Source organism: Suricata suricatta, chromosome 6 (genome assembly GCF_006229205.1).
Source record: "Suricata suricatta isolate VVHF042 chromosome 6, meerkat_22Aug2017_6uvM2_HiC, whole genome shotgun sequence".
Lineage (NCBI taxonomy): Eukaryota > Metazoa > Chordata > Mammalia > Carnivora > Herpestidae > Suricata > Suricata suricatta.
The window spans coordinates 23,979,955-23,997,712 of NC_043705.1; the positions used below are offsets into that span (position 1 = coordinate 23,979,955).

Here is a 17,758-nt window from a genome sequence, read left to right on the forward strand (position 1 = left end):
ACTATGTCATAACAAGTGTTTCAAAAGAATAAGGGCTTATTTGTACAAAGAGTATAGTAACTTTTTTAAAAGATATGTCTTTTAAGTAATCTCTACACCTAACGTGGGCCTCTAGCTCACAACCCTGAGGTCAAGAGTCACATGTGCTCTTCCAAATGAGCCAGTCAGGCACCCCAAGTATGACTTAAAATGAAAAACAAAAAAATCAAATAAAAGGGAATAATTAAACTAATATCAAGTGACAGCAGTATTATATCACCTCCACAATAGTTTTTTTAAAATAACACTGTCCATGTAAGAAATGCCTTAAAAAAAGGTAATTTCAGAAGAAAAATATACACTAATCACAAATGATAATATTTAAACAACAATAAACAATGGAAGCCAGTGTATTGGGAGAAAGAATTCATTAAAAATATTTTCTTTAGGCCTAGTAACAATGACACCTTTCAGCAGTAAGTGCACCTAACGTCCAAATCTTGATTTCTAAATACCATTCTCCAGTGACAGGAACTAGGGAGAAACAGATGGTTTTAAGACTGGGGCAGGGAAAATATAAAATGGGCCTAAAACACGTATGATGCCAGAGGTAAGTAAGTGCTCAAAACCAAAAACCAAAAAAGTGACGGGAGCATTTTGAAAGGATGGAGCAACCACCCTGAGAGGCCCTATGGCCGAAGATCAAGTAATTTGAGCAATAAAACAAACAGTGATATTACTGTATTATTACACACAAACTAAAATTAATATCCATGAGTCATACTACCGTAAATAAATAACTGAATGAATAAACCAATAAGGGAGAAGGGACTGTTCCGTCTCCCAAGAGAATTCCAAACATTAAACATTAGAAGGAATGAGAAGAAAAGTCACCACTGAGCAAATGCCACAGATTTATTGCTACAGGCAAGAAGCCCTGATGGGTGTTAAAGTTAGTGCAGGAAAGTACGATAAGAAACAGAATCTTTTTGTAATTTTTCAGAGTATGTTCCCACGAGACATACCATAACACGTCAAAGGATAAAATTTATAGTGAAGAATCTTGCAGAATAATTATCAGAGAACTACAGACAACCCAAACTGAGGAACAGTCTACAAATATATGACCTTTACAGTGTGAAGACCATGAAAGACAAAGAAAGGTGAGGAAGTGGAGACGGGAGGAGACTAAAAGGTCCTGACAACGAAATGCAACGTGTGATCCTAGACTACATTCTGAACTGAAGAAAAATGGCATTTTGTGAGGAAAAATTCAACATCTGAATAAGATCGACAGATTAGTTAATACGTTTGTACCACTGTTAAGTTTCCTAGTTCCAATAATTGTGCTATAAACATAGAACATGTTAACATTAGAGGAAGCTGTATAATGACTATATAGTAACTCACTATATACCTAAGTTTTCCATAAGTCTATAAAAAGTTTTTAAAAAGTCATTCTTTTAATGCTTTTCCTTTTTTATCATTTATATGATCAACTGTATTAATCACAACACTCTTAACTGGATTATAGAAACAAATGTAATAAGCATCAATGAAATGAAATGAAATGTTTTAAAAATAAAGTCAGCATTATCACATGATCCAACAATTCCACTTCTAGGTATATACCCCAAATAGGTGAATGCAAGAACTCAAACACGCATCTGTACCCCCTCATTCAGAGCACGATTATTCACAGTGGTCAAAAGGCAGAAGCAACTCAAGTGCCCTTCAACAGGTGCACGAAGAAACAAAATGTGGGGTATACAAAGAATGAGTATCATTCAGCCTTTAAAAAGAAGGAAATTCTGACACATGCTATAACGTCATTGAACCCTGAGGACTTCATACTAAGCAAAATTAGCCAGACATAAAAGCACATTATATGATTTTACTTATTTGACTTATCTAGAATAGTCAAATTCCGAGATAGAATAGGGGCTGAGGCAGAGAGGGGACCGGACAATAAATGTTTAATGGGTATAGAGTTTCATTTTGGGATGATTAAAAAGTTTTAGGGATGGACAGTGGTAATGGTTGCAGAACAAGGTTAATATACTGAATAAACAGAATAAAAATAGTTAAAATGGTAATTATTACACAACGTGAATTTTGCCACAATGAAAAAATGTAAAAAAATAAAGGCAGCAAAATAAAGGATGAAGTGAACATTAACAAATCTAAGAAACTTAAATCTTTAAAACATACTGACTATAAATACCACCTAGTGGTCATACTTAAAATACCAAATTTCATCATCTAAGAGGCAACTCGATTACTGCTTTTCCTCAATAATCTTACTCAAATTTTTCGATCAGTACCCTCTCCAAACATCTGTGATGTTGGAGTTCACATCTGAAGTATCCAGTTTCCCCATAAACTGTCAAAAAGCTATTCTAAAGCCCTCTGTTTACCTGCTATGCAAAGCAGCCCTTAGGCCAATCTGTTCTTAGCATGAAGGGCAGAGTCACCGAGCACTTAATGACACCTGGTATTTTTCTCACCCTCTTGCACAAGGTCTTCAAACTTTCTAACCTTCTAACACCTTGTTAGAAAAGGATTCCTCAAAAGAATCTCATGTTCAAATTTGAGCACGAAAGCACATTTTCAAAGCCACACAATGAATTTTCACTTAGAGTAAGTGTGGTTTACCCATGACTCTCTGATAGCTTTCTTTACTCTGATCATTAGTGCCTGACAGCTTTCCCAAACAACTCTGGGTCATTTTCACCTAAACATAGACAAAAAAAATTCATTACTGGGTAAGTGGTCAAATGAAATCTATAAAAAGGTCATGGGGACTGAGATGGAGGTTTAAATTAAACCAATTCTTTAGAATTACATACACAAATATTACGTCGTTAAACTTAATATAAAAATGTTAAAGTATGTATCAAGTTACCTTGCAGAAATATTCCTTAAAATATCAAAGTTAGATGCTCAAAGAATTTAAATAAGTGATTTTTATTAGAACACTTAGTGGTTAAACAACATATTTTTAGCCAACATTAACATTAATATTTTGTGAAAAAGTTACCTTCTTCAAGCTTTTTTTTCAGTTCTTCTATTTCTTTCTGAAACTGACGAAGCAAAGCATCCTTTGGATCTTCATTGATTCTAGCTTTATTTTTAATATTCTTAGCACGGTTAGCATATCGTAATGTACTAATAGTTTCATCATAATTGTAATCTGCTGGCCCAATATTTGCACACTGTTGAATCAGGAATACAAAACATTTTTACCCTTGACGCAGTCAAAATTAATACTACTATTACAAATAGATCAAAAGGAATTTCTGAAGCACAGATAGTTCCTCTCTGGCCTTCTGGAACAAGAAAGCATCAATCACACAATTTCCAAACACCATTAGATGGGTTAGCATACAAGGTGTTCTTCCAAAATAAAAAAAAAGTAAAATATCAAAAGTTTTTAAAAAGTCATGCCAATACATAAACAGGAATCTGAAATTTGGCTGATGTTAAGTATTCCACAATTAAGTCTTACCATCATGGTTTTTGAATTTCCTCCTAAGGAATCTTGAAGAAGACGAGTCAATTTAGAGTTGCGATAAGGAACATGAGTGCTTTTTCCATCAACCAAGGCCGAAATTACATTACCCAGGGTGGAAAGGGAAAGATTGATTTTTGTGGCTTCCTTCAGGCGCTGTCCAGTAGCTCCAGTTTTTGCCTGCCTTTCTGAACCCTAGCAATAAACAAAGACAGAAAAAAAGCGAAATGAAAAGTAAAGAATATGCCTCTGTCAGTTTAAAACAAAATTTGACACTGAAAAATGTGATATGATATCTGGAATTTGCTTCAAAATAATACAGGAGGGAAAAAGTGGCTAAAAGCAAAAATGAAACATGAAAAATGAACTGGTCATTGCTGAAGTTGGGTCGTGGGTACATGGGAGATCATTCTAACTATTTCAACTACTTCTGTATACATTCAAAATATTCCATAATAAAGAATAAGTTAAACACGCACACAAGTAAACAACTTAAAAACTGTATGTAAATCACACATTGTCACCTGAATTTTTATTCACTTATTAAATGTAAAACACTACAAGGGTTATTCCTTAGGTGGTATCCTGTTACTTACAGCAAGGTCTACAAGATGGAGCTTCCCCATTCTGACATGCATGTTACCATCAACGCCTTTTTCGCTGCATTCTATAGTAATTGTAAAGATGGCATGGGAACGGGAACTGTGTTCATTCATGTTAGTTGCGCCAACAGAACCTTGAAGAAAGGAAGGAAATTCTTAAAAAGTTTAACACCAGGGCCTATTAAACATTTTTAAAAAGTAAATGCTTCTGCAGTGTGCTTTGATAATCGCATAGCTGTAAAACTCTTCCGACCCTCTGATCTACCCTGTACCCAGAGTGGCTCAGTCAGTTCAGCGTCCGGCTATGGATTTCAACTCTGGTCATGATCTTGTGGTTCATGAGTTTGAGACTTGTGTCAGTCTCTGTACTGATAGCATGGAGCCTGTTTGGGATTCTCTCTCTCTCTGCCCATCCCCTGTCTCTCTCTCTCTCTCTCTCTCTCTCTCTCAAAATAAATAAACATTTAAAAAACAGTAACACCACTATTAAAACTTTTTTTAATCGTTAAAAATCTGATCTGATACCACTTAACATCTGATAGTAGTAATATACATACATGTTTCCACAGAGTATTATTTTTTCTTCTAATTTTTTCCACTTAACACTATCTCCTATATTTCCATGCAAAAACAACTTGCCAATTTTACTAAATTTGATTTTGCTATTCCCATTTTAGGTCCTCATGAGGAACACCAATATGAGCATCTTTGAGCAGATACCTTTCTTTCACCTAAGGATTATGTCTATGGGATATATTTTTCAAACTGGAACTACTGGACCAAAGGGTCGAAAGAGTTTCACAGCTATGTGATTATCAAAGCACACTGCAGCAGGATTTTTCAGTTTGGGTGGGAGTAAACATGTAAGAAACTGATATTAAATATTTGAGAGCATATTATTTTTGCAATCTAAGTAGAGTATGTTATTTATGACTGTGATTTTTCTTTACTTCCAGTTATGAAAACAAAGCAATGCAACAGACAAGCTACACTGAAATGTTACAATCCCTAAGGAGAAAACAGCTTGCCGCAGTCAAGTTGACTCAATGCTCCAACCTAGACATATCACATATGGAAATAAAACAAAATTTCATACTTTTAATTTTGTCAAAATATTTATTTTAGAAGAAAAAAATGAGAGGCACCAGGCTGGTTCAGTCGGTTTAAGTGTCCAACTCTTGGATTCGGCTCAGGTCATGATCTCAGTTTTGTGACTTCAAGGCCCATGTGGGCTCTCAGCTGGCACTATGGACCCTGCTTGGAATTCCCTCTTTCTCTCCCTCTCTCTCTGTGCACCCCTCCCTCCTTCCCACTCATGCTGTCTCGGTCTCTCTCAAAATAAATTAATAAACTTAAAAAAAAGAAAAAAATTAAATACTTATGTTTTCCAAGATGGTAAGGGAAACTTATCGTATAAATATTACCATATGTGTATAGACTCATAGATAAAAGAATATTTACTACAGTATTGCTCATAACAGCAAGAGTAAAAACAACACAAAAGTCCATGAATAAAATACTGGGTAAATACATTATGTAGATCCATCCAGTGAAATATTATATAGTTATTTTAAAAGGTCTACCATATGTTAATATGAAATGATTTGCAAAACAACACCCTCAAGTGGATCAATACTACTATTATTTGACTCCTGAGAAAAGGACAAGCACTTTCTGTAAAACTGCACATGGACATTCCCAGACTCTCTCAGGAAGGGTACGAGGGAAAGAATGGAGGTTGCCACTGGGGCGGGAACTAGGTGACAGACCCAAGGGTACGAGAAAGACTTGTTGTTCAATGTTTACTTTTGTGCCTTTTGATTTTTAAAACATATGTATGGATCAGCTACTCAAAAAGAAAATTTTTAAAAGAAAATTATTATTGTTTAATGGCTGAAAAACACTGCTGTACAGAAATATTAGCCAATTCACAATAGTGCCTGCTATGCAAAAGTGACTATCTTAAATTTGCATTTTAGTTGTTAGGTAGGTCACGCATTCATGAAATGAAATGATTTATTTTCTTAAGTGTAAAATTAACTATTTGTATACTATGACCTCCTGCACAAAATGAGAACCAATTTTATCTTTGTATCAATCTTTCATCTATTTAGAATAACAGCTTTTACTGTCACATTCCTGCCTCTGCTATTGTCCTCTAGAGAGTTATTTTACTCTATTTCAATATGATAAAATCAGTATTTTTATGTTATAACTTTTCTATTTGGATATTTGTACTAAATATCTAATTCTTGGGATTCAATCTATTAATTAAGAGTATTTTCCTCTCTGCTATCTTAGGTGTTAAAATGCCTTTGTCTTCATTTCATTTTATTTCTCTCATTAGAACTGTTTTCCTTGAATCAATCTCACATACCAAATTAAATTAATTCTCATTTATTTTTTTGTTGTTTTTGTTTTTTTAAAGTTTATTCATTTTTGAGAGAGACAGGGAGAAAGTGTGAGCAGGGGAGAGGCAGAAAGAGAGGGAGAGAGAGAATCCCAAGCAGGCTCCACACATCAGTACAGAGCATGACATGGGGTTTGAACTCATGAAGTGCAAGATCATCACCAGAGCCAAAATGAAGAGTCAGATGCTTAACCAACTGAGCCACCCAGACACCCCAATTCTCAGTTTTTAGTGGGGAGTTTTTATAACTACTGTGAATGGAATCTTAAGTCAAAAAAAATTTTTTTACAGAATAAGCAACACAATCATATTCCCGGCATAAAAAATTTTGAAAATACAGACATTCAAAAACAAAGTAAAGGCTCCAGATATCCCTTTTGTCCAATCTTACTTCCCCTTCCCTAAAGGTAATCACTAATATTCTTTCACTTTGTATTTAACATACACACAAGATCACACACACACACAAACACACACACATACCCCACACACACCCCAAATGCACAGTTGTTTAACAATTTGGCTTTTTTACATATATAAATGGGATGATACAGTACATACTATTCTGTGATTTGCTTTCTTTTCATTTAATGATATTATCTGGAAAATCAGGTCTCTATAAGTAGATTTAACTTTTTTTTTTTTTTTTTACAACTTCACTACGGTCCATAGTTAATTCTGTACCTTATTTTATACAGCCAATGTTTTACTGACAGCTATTTGGACTACATCAAACTTTTGCTATTACAAATAATTTGTGATACAGCATTTTGTTTATGTCTAAAAATATTTTTCTAGAGGTGCCTGGACCTCTACAGGTGCCCAGAAGAGCATACAACTCAATCTCAGGGTTGTGAGTTCGAGCTTCATACTGAGTGTAAAGATGACTTAAATATTAAAAAAATATATTTTTCTACATATATATATCAACATAGGTAGATAAATAGGTAGGTAGATAGATAGTGTTAGAATTAGAAACACTGGGTCAAAAGGAAAGCACTCTGAAACTGTCCACAGATCCTGTTCCACTGCCCTTCGGAAAGGCTGCAGCACCTTATACTTCCATCACCAGTGCCCGGATCTTCAGAGCTTCATGAACCCGGATACCCTTCACCCAAAACAATGGGTAAAATACCTCCCGCTGCTGTTCTAATACACATCTTCCTGATTACTTGTCATGGTGAACATAGTTTCATATGCTGGTTGTTGTGTATAGTTCTTTGAATAAAATACGCATATATATCTTTTGCCCATTTTCTGTTATTATTCAGTTTGTTTCTATTACTTGGTTTACCGGAACACAATTGACTTAACTTTTCTTTAATTTCTTTGAGCTAGCTAGATTTACAGTCTACCCCCCAAAAATTTTTTTAATGTTTACTTTCTATGTTCTTATTTTTTCTAATCTCTGATCTCTAATTGCTGCTAGTACTAGGCCTGAGGCAGCATGTGTTTAAACAGTGCTGAAGTTTTTTATTCTTTAGACAAAACTTCAAGTAATTCTTAAAAAGAATTTCGTTTACAGGCACCTGGGTGGCTCAGTCAGTTAAGCATCTGACTTCGGCTCATGGTCCGTGGGTTCAAACCCTGTGTCGGGCTCTGTGCTGACAGCTCAGAGCCTGGAGCCTGTTTCAGATTCTGTGTCTCCCTCTCTCTCTGCCCCTCCCCCACTCACTCTCTGTCTCTCTCTCTCTCAAAATAAAATAAAGACATTAAAAACAATTTTTTTAAGCAGGGAGGAAAAAGAATTTCATTTAATTTTGGTTTGCTTTTCTTCTCAAGAAAAGGGAGGCAGTAAAGAGCTTGGTTAATGATGACTAATCTAGGTTCAAATACTCTGCCACTTACTAAGTAGTATACATACCTTAGACAAATTACTTATATTAAGTCTCAGTTTCCTCAATCATAAAATAGTAGTTTAGTACAATCAAAGTTCACCGTGAGGATTTTAAAAAATCATTCTTATAAATAAAAGCCTACTCAGCACATAAATGTTCAATCGCAATTATGCACTATCACTTACGATTTTTGTGGCCTAGAGTCATAATTCTATCCATATCGTCGGCATTATTTACCACATAAGCAGATAAGTCTTTGATATAAACTCCCACATCAGGTCTTTCTTTAACCTAAACAAAAAGAAAGAAAGAAAGAAAGAAAGAAAGAAAGAAAGAAATGACCATAAGATTTTATGCACGTATCCAGAATTCTTCCACAGTTATCAAACAGCTACTACGCAGTGGACACTCTGCTCCACAGTGATGATATAGTGATGGACAACGTAGTCATAGTCCCTACACTTGTGCAGGTGACTATCTATGAAAGAACATACAAATGAAAAATAACACTACTTCAATTGGTAATAATGTCACAAAGCAAAAAATTACAAGACAGCATGAGAATGCATTATAACAAGACTAAAACATAGTTTCCACAAGATGATGCTTAAGCTAAAACTTGATAAAATAAGAGGCAGCCAATCCAGGTTAGGGTAGCAAGAAAAGAGTATGTGATAGGATCCTGAAATGGGAAAAAAACTAAGCACTCAGAAAAAGTAAAAAAACAAAAAAGCCAGATTGGCTGGAAAGTGTAGGAAGCTGGGGAGAAACAGGCGGAATACCTGGCTAGAGAGGTAGGCAGAGAGAACATGAAGCACAATTATTGGTCTTTATCTTTTTTCATTTTTTCTTTTTTTTTCTTTTCTTTCTTTTTCTTTTTCTTTTTTTTTTTTTTTGAGAAAAAGAGACTGAGTGAGAGTGGGGGAGGGACACAGAGAGAGAGAGATACAGAATCTGAAGCAGGCTCCAGGCTCTGAGCTGTCAGCACGGAGCCCGACGGGGGGCTCAACGCAGGGCTCGAACTCACAAACCATGAGCTGAATTCAGACACTTAACCAACTGAGCCACCCAGGTGCCCCTATTGGTCCTTATCTTAACAGCAACTTGAAGCCACTGGAGGAATGCAAACAATGGAGTGAAATAATCAGACCTATGGCATCTATGTAAAAACATTACCTTTCTATGAATAACCTTATAAGAACTTTCATCAAATTTGAAGGACGTATTTAGGATAGGTTTACGTAAAATACAGTGTTAGAAAGCTGAAATTCACTTTGTTAGGTCCTAGAAGTGACCTCCACAAGTCAACAAAATACAGACACACCTCACAGCTACTGTGGGTTGGGCTGCAGACTGAAATAAACCAAGTCAAATGAATTTTTTGGTTTCCTAGTATATATAAAATTACATTTATACTGTACTGTAATCTATTAAGTGTGCAATAATAGTATGCCTAAAAAACAGTGTGTATAAACCTTAATTAAGAAATATTTCATGGGGTGCCTGGATGACTCAGTTGGCTGAACATTAATTAGTCCAACTCTCAGCAGAGGTCATGATCTTGAGGTTACTGGATTCCAGCCCTGCAGCAAAGAGCCTGGTTGGGATTCTCTCTCTTCGCCTCCTCTCTCTCACACTCTCTCTCTTAAAATGGATAAACAAAAAAAAATTTTTAATATTTTATTGCTTAAAATGCTAACCATCATCTAAGTTTTCAGCCAGTCATCATCTTTTTGCTGGTAGAGGGTCCTGCCTGACTGAGGGGGGCAGTAACTGAAGGCTAGGGTGGTTGTGGCAATTATCTAAGATAACAAAGCCTGCTGTAGTGATGGATTCCTCAAGAATGATTTCTCCATAGAATATGATGCTGTTTGGTAGCTTCTACCCACAGTAGAACTTTTTTCAAAACTGAAGTCAATCCTCTTAAACCCTGCCAATGCTTTATCAACAAGTTTATGAAATATTCCAAATCCCTTGTCATTTTAACAATCTTCAAAGTATCTTTGCCAGGAGTAGATTCCATCTCAAGAAACCACTTTCTGTGTTCATCCATTAGAAGCAACTCCATATCGGAGCACCTGGGTGGCTCAGTTAAGTGTCTGACTTGGGCTCAGGTCACGATCTCACGGTTGTGGGTTTGAGCCTTGCGTCGGGCTCTGTGCTGACAGCTCAGAGCCTGGACCCTACTTCAGATTCTGTGTCTTCCTCTTTTTCTGCCCCTCCCCCACTGGCACTCTGTCTCTCCCTCTCTAAAATAAACAAACATTAAAAAAAAAAAAAGAAGAGGCAACTCCTTATCCATTAAACTTTTATCATGAGACTGCAGCAAGCCAGCCACAGCTTCAGGCTCCATTTCTAAGCCTAGTTCTCCTAGTGTTCCCACCACATCTGCGCTGACTTCCTCCACTGAAGTCTTGAACCCCTCACAGTCATCCATGAGGGCTGGAATCAACTTCTTTCAAAGTCCTGTCAATGCTGGTATTTTGATCTCTTCCCATGAATCACGGACGATTTTAATGGCATCTAGAAAGGTCAATCCTTTCTGGAAGATTTTCAATGTACTTTGCCCAGATTCATTAAAGAAATAACTCTCTATGGCAGCTACAGCCTTAGGAAATGTATTTCTTCAATAACAAGACTTAACTGATGGGCTGCTGAATGGGTGTAGTGTTAGCAGACATGAAAACAACACTCATCTCATTGTACAGCTGCATCAGCGCCCTTAGGTGCCCAGGTGCATTGTCAATGAGCAATAATATTTTGAAAGAAATTTTTGTTTCTCAGTATATCTCAATGGCAGACTTAAAATATTCAATAAACTTGGGCAACTAGGTGGCTCAGTTGGGTGAGCATCTGACTTTAGATTTTTGGCTCAGGTCATGATCTTTTTTTTTCTGGTTTATTTATTTATTTATTTATTTTTGAGAGACAGTGTGAACAGAAGAGGGTCAGAGAAAGAGGGAGACACAGAATCTGAAGCAGGCTCCAGGCTCTGAGCTAGCTGTCAGCACAGAGCCTGACACGGGGCTCGAACCCACGAACCATGAGATCATGACCTGAGCCGAAGCCGGACGCCTAACTGACTGAGCCACCCAGGTGCCCCTCATGATCTTAAAGTCTGTGGGATCTAGCCCCACATCAAGTTCTGCACGGATAGCATGGAGCCTATGAGGGATTTTCTCTCTCTCTCTCTCTCTCTCTCTGCCCCCACCCCTGTTCATGCTCTCCCTCTTGCAAAATAAATAAACATTTAAAAAAGATATATTCAGTAAACCATGTTGTAAGACAGACGTGCTCTCATCCAGGCCTTGTCATTCTGTTTACAGAGGAAAGTCAGAGTATATTTAGCATAATTCTTCGGGGCCCTAGCAGTTTTCAGAACGTTCAACGAGCAGTGGCTTCAACTTAGCAGTCATCGGTTGCATTAGCCCCTAATAGGAGAGTCAGTGTGTCCTTCGAAGCTTTGATGCCAGGCACTGACTTCACCTCTCCATCTACGCAAGTCTTAGATGGCATCTCCTTCCAATAGAAAGCTGTCATCTACACTAAGATCTGTTGTTTATGGTAGCCACCTTCATGAATTATCTTAGCAAAATCTCCTAGAAAACTTGCTACAGCTTCTGCATTAGCACATGCTACTTCAGCTTGCACTTTCATGTTACCGAAATGGCTTCCTTCCTTAAACCTCATGAACCGACTTCTGTTCTATCTTCAGATTTTTCTTCTACAAACCTCCTCACCTCTCTCAGCCTTCACAGAATTAAAGAAAGTTAGGGCTTTTCCCTGGATTAGGCTTTGGCCTAAGAGAATGTTATGGCTAATATGATCTTGTATCCAAACCACTAAAACTTTCTCTACATCAGCAATAAGGCTGTTTGCTTTCTTATCTCTGTGTTCACTAGAGTAGCACTTTAATTTCCTTCAGGAACTTTCCTTTTACAGACAAAATTTGCTGTTTGGTTCAGGAAGCCTGACTCTCCACCTATCTTGGCTTTCAATAGGTTTCCCTCACTAAGCTTAATCATTTCTAGCTTTTGATTTAAAGAGACGTGTGACTCTTCCTTTCACCTGAACACTTAAAAGGCTGCTATACGGTTAATTAGCCTAATTTCAATATTGCAATGTGTCAGAGAATAGAGAGCCGCAAGGAGGGAACAGAGATGGGGAATGGCCAGTCAGTGGAGTCAGAACACACGCAACATTTATTCAGTTTGCTGTTTTATGTGGGTGTGGTTCGTGGCATACCAAAAGAATTATAATAGTAAATTCAAAAATCACTGATCAAAGATTATGATAACAAATATGTTAATAATGAAAAACTTTGAAATAATTGTAGTAATTACCAAAATGTGACACAGAGACAAGAAATGAGCAAGTGCTCTTTGAAAAATGGTGCCAAGAGGTTGCTCGACACAGGGTAAAACACAGTATCTGGAAAGCGCAATAAAGCAAAGCACCTTAAAACACAGAATGCCTATAAAGTGAAATGAGAGGCTGAGGTCTGTGGCTGCCAGTGGGGAGAACCATTTCACAGGCCGTAAGACCTCACAGACAAAAAAGACAAACAAAGGCTTAAAAAAAAAAACAACCCCAGGAGTGCCTGGGTGGCTGAGTTAGTTAAATGTCCAACTCGATACCAGCTTAGGTCACAATCTCACAGTTCATGAGATGGAGCCCCTCGTCAGGCTCTGCGCTGACACCACCCAGCCTGCTTGGGATTTTTTCTTTCTCTCTCTCTCTCTCTTTCAATCTGTTCTCTGCCCCTCCTCCTTGGACTCTCTCCCTAATTAAATTGAAAAAAATGTTTTAATGTAAAAACAACCCCAAAGACAAAAATCACAAGAGCAGACACTCCAAATTCCAGGTGTTGAGTTGAGATCTACTTGAGGGCTTGGGAGTTTTTTGGTATTTTTTGTAAAAATTTATCAGATATATTTATACATTAGGAAAAAATTACTCTTTACCTTGTCATAAGGTATAAATATACTCTAATTTTTTTAATAGTAAAGGAGTATGGTGGTCTCTATAAACCACGGGTGTCAAACTGCTCTGAAAGCCGCAGACAGCCCACGGCAGCCGGGAGGGCCGCTGCAGGAGGCCGCGGTCCTCAAGCCCGGACAGGTCCTACAGAGAGCTTCACTTCCATGTGCTTTGCACACAGTGCTTCCATATGAGGTCTGGTATGATGAATGCATTAAATGTTTTTAGTCCTTTAACGGTTTGAAAATTACTGGTCTATATTATTTACAGATGATAAATTTTCCTTCTCAGTAAAGAACAACACATCTATATCTAATCCGGCAAACATTTAATATTTTTGAAAAATAGAAAAATCATGCAGCTGATGTCATGGCAACATCAAATTACAATAAAAATTTTTAAGTATTTACTCTCACTTTCTGCACTCATGTCATTATATAGAGCAGAAACACACTTCTAACTTGCTGTAGTCTGCAAAATCTAAGGTCATTTCCAATCACAATATGACATTAATTTAAAATTCAATTAGTAAGTACGGATAAACTGATTAGATATGAAAGATAAAGAAATAAAATATGATTCTAAATTTATGAAAGTTTTCTTAAATGGGTAATATAAAAGAAATTTTGTCATGAAATTTAACTTCTATAACAAATACAGTTTATAACACTCAAGCAGTAGATCTCAAAGCAGCAGGTACTCCTCAACCCAGAATGTTTCAGAAATTTGTAGAGGGAGTTTCTGGTTCATTTGAGGACATGATTAGGAGTCAGAGGCAGGAGCCATGGATACTAAATATACTGAAATGGGCAGGATGGTCTATCACCGAAGAAGTGCCCCATGAAATTTTGATGTCCTAGAATAGATTCACATGAATGAAAAAATTATTTATGTTTTCCTTAGTCTAGACCCAAACTCTATGTTATATACAAAGACAAAGTGCTTTTCCATGATAATAAGAAGAATGTGCAAAACTGAGGAAAGAACAACTTTATTTTGTTCAGAACTCTACCAAGAGGTAGTCTCTATTCTAAAAGACCATGCCATTGACAGTAAACCAAGCAAGGTGCTTCTTTGTTTTTGTTATTCGGAGGGGAAGTTAAAAATTTCGTCTTCAGTTTATTTATTTTGAGAGAGAGAGACAGAATCCCAAGCAGGCTCCACACTGTCAGTGCAGAGCCCAAACGTGGGGCTCAATCCCAACTGTAAGATCAGGACCTGATCTTTCAAGAGTGAGACACTAAGGACACTTAACCAACTGAGCCACCCAGAAGCCCCTGTTGTTGTTTTTTGGTTTGTTTTCTTTTATTTTTTACAAGGCTTCACATTCAGTGGGAGTCCAACAAAGGGCCTGACAAAGGGCCTGAACTCAGGACACTGATTATCAGCTGAGATCAAGAGTTAGACACTCAGCTGACTGAACCACCAAGGGCCCCCTAATCAAGGTGTTTAGATCACCACTACAACATACTTCTAACAGTCTGCATTTGTAGCAGCTGCATTCATGATGTTTACATATGCCTCTATTTCATTATGTTATTGAGTGTGGTCACCTCTAAGCATTTATATAATGAAATACTACCAATTTATTTTTTTTGTATTTTTATTCTCATTTATATTATAACTGGGAATTTATCGATAGATGAATGGATAAAGAAGATGTGGTGTATCTAGACACAATGGAGTACTTGGCAATCAAAAAGAATGAAATCTTGCCATTTACAACTATGTGGATAGAACTAGAGGGTTTATGCTATGTGAAATTAGTTGGAGAAAGACAAGTATCTTATGACTTCACTCATATAGGAATTTAAGATACAAAACAGATAAACATAAGGGAAGGGAAGCAAAAATAATATAAAAACAGGGAGGGGGACAAAATATAAGAGACTCTTAAATATAGAGAACAAATAGAGGGTTACTGGAGGGTTTGTGGGAGTAGAAGTGGGCTAGATGGGCAAGGGGCATTAAGGAAGACACTTGTGGGATGAGCACTAAGTATTATACATAGGGGATGAATCACTGGAATCCACTCCTGAAATCATTGTTGCACTATATGTTGACTCACTTCGAGGTAAATTTAAAAAGTAACTAAGTAAAAAACAATTGAGCATTATATTTATATTTTAAAAATTATGTGTGTTGGTAGATTTTATTAACATATGAGTTTTATTTCAGGAAAATCAAAGGGGTATTACAAAATATACATTATAAAAAAGGGGCACTGAATCTAATATAGGTGTGAACATTGACAAAAATGTTCCTGAGAATAAATCTGATCTGTAATTACTTGTACAAATGGAAATGTTCTTTCTAAATAATTTTTAATCTAAGAGTTTGTGCAAGGAGAAATTTTTAAAAGGTAAAAGTATAGAATTAACAAAGTATCTACCAAAACTGACATCAAAGATGACAAATGGCAAAAAAGGGACCTAGCTGGACCTTCACTATGTATATCATCACTAAAGAATAAGCCTTCACTAAGGTCCAACAAAAAATACCTAAGCTTGTAACACACTGCTCCAAAAGCTCAGTTTATACAGTCAACTTTAAAAGTCTAACATATATTTAATACTTAAGTAACAAGCCTTAATTTAAACATTTTGTATTAATTTGTTACCGTTGGCAATAATCCTATGAAGTAGTGACTGTTATTCCATTTGCATGTGGCAAAACTAAGGCTCACATAGGTTAAGTAATTTGCTCAAGAGATCAGAACCAGAACTCAAGCTACGATGGTAGGACCCGTAAAACCACCCCCAGAATTCTGGATGACACCACCCTTCGCATGTGTGACCATGATCAAGTCAGGAAACCTCTCTAGGTTTCGGTTTTCACGTCAACAAAGCTGAACTGCTAAGAAGATTAAGTGAAATAAATATGTACTACTACCACAATTTACTGCATTGAGTGCCTACAACCACACTTTAGAGCTTAAGAGTAGCCATTATTATTCCACATGTATTCTTCACAATTCTACAACAGTAGCTATTGTTATTCTATATTCAACTACCATCAAATTATTCTTTAATTATTTTAACTGATGATAAAATTCCAATATTAATATTTTAAAGGTTAATCTTTTTTATGTCTCATATCTTAAAATATTAGGCAATATTTTCCAATTATTTGCCACCTGACCCAGCAGTCTAGCTTCAGGAATTTATCCTCAGATATGCCTGGACATGTATGAAATCATACATGTACAACACTATTTACTACAGAATTGTTTATAAAAGCAAGATCAACAACAACCCAAATGTTTAAGAGAGGGCTGGCTAAATACATTATGTCAAAAAAAAAAGAAGAAGAAGAAGAAGAATAGTAAGCAGCTTTTAAAAGGGACAATAGAAAAAAGAAGAAGGAAGCTTTCCTGTACCGATATGCAAAGATTGTCACAATCCACTGGTTCAATGAAAAATACAAAATGCAATGAGAGATAAAAATAGGGTTTTCAATAAAGAGTGCTGTAACAAGTGGCTATCCACATGCACAGTAATGAAGTCGGTCCTCTACCTCACACCATATACAAAAATTAACTCAAGATGGGTCAAAGACCTAAATATAAGAGCTGCAACGATACAACTCTTAGAAGAAAAAGGCATACATCTTCATCCCCTTGGATAAAACGATGGTTTCTTAGATATGACATCAAAAGTACAAGCAACAAAACTAAATATAGATAAACATAATCAAAGTTAAAAATTTTTATGTTTCAAAGGAAACCAACAAGAAAATGAAAAGATAACCCATAAATGGGGTAAAAAAAAAAAGTTGCATAACTCATATGCCTGGTATGCCTTCTATGCCTTCTATCTAGAGTATATAAAGAAATATTATAACTTAATAACAAAGGACAAATAACTCAGTTAAAAGCAGGCAAATGACGTAAACAGACATTCCTCCAAAGGAAGGTACTCAAATGGCAAATAAGCACGAGAAAAGAGGTTGAACATCATTAGCCACTGCAGACACGGAAATCGTGCCCACAGGAGATACCACTTTATACCCACTAAAATGGCTAAATGAAAAGAGAGACAAGCACTGACAAGGATGTGGACAGATTAGAAACTTCACACACTGGTGGTGAGAATGTAAAATAGTATAGCCACTGTGGAAAAGTCTGGCGGGTCCTCAGATAGTTAAATATACAGTTACCAAAGGATCCAGCAACTGTACTCAAAGGTACACAACCAAGAAAACTGAAAACACATATTCACACAAAAACTTGTATGAGTGTAAGTATGTTTATAACAGCATTATTCATCATAGACAAAAGTAGAAACAACCCAAATGTTCAAGTGATGAAGGAATCATCAAAATGCAGTACATCCATACAATGGAGGGCTATGCAGCAATGACAAAGACAGTAAGTACGGACACGTGCTACAACATGGATGAACCATGAAAAATGACTCTACATGAAAGAAGCTAGTCA

At 36.4% G+C, this 17,758-nt stretch overlaps 1 protein-coding gene across 3 annotated transcripts in view; it reads right to left on the bottom strand.

Annotated features, from left to right (window-relative positions):
• The window catches only part of KIF3A (kinesin family member 3A), a 49,416-nt gene that overhangs the window by 17,140 nt on the left and 14,518 nt on the right, over positions 1 to 17,758 (bottom strand). For all 3 annotated transcript variants that reach the window (XM_029941889.1, XM_029941888.1, XM_029941887.1), the window contains exons 5-8: positions 8,526 to 8,631; positions 4,087 to 4,226; positions 3,488 to 3,685; positions 3,020 to 3,194 (exon numbers count right to left, since the gene is read on the bottom strand). In XM_029941889.1, coding sequence (XP_029797749.1) covers positions 3,020 to 3,194; positions 3,488 to 3,685; positions 4,087 to 4,226; positions 8,526 to 8,631 — 619 coding nt within the window. The remainder of the gene's footprint in view (positions 1 to 3,019; positions 3,195 to 3,487; positions 3,686 to 4,086; positions 4,227 to 8,525; positions 8,632 to 17,758) is intronic.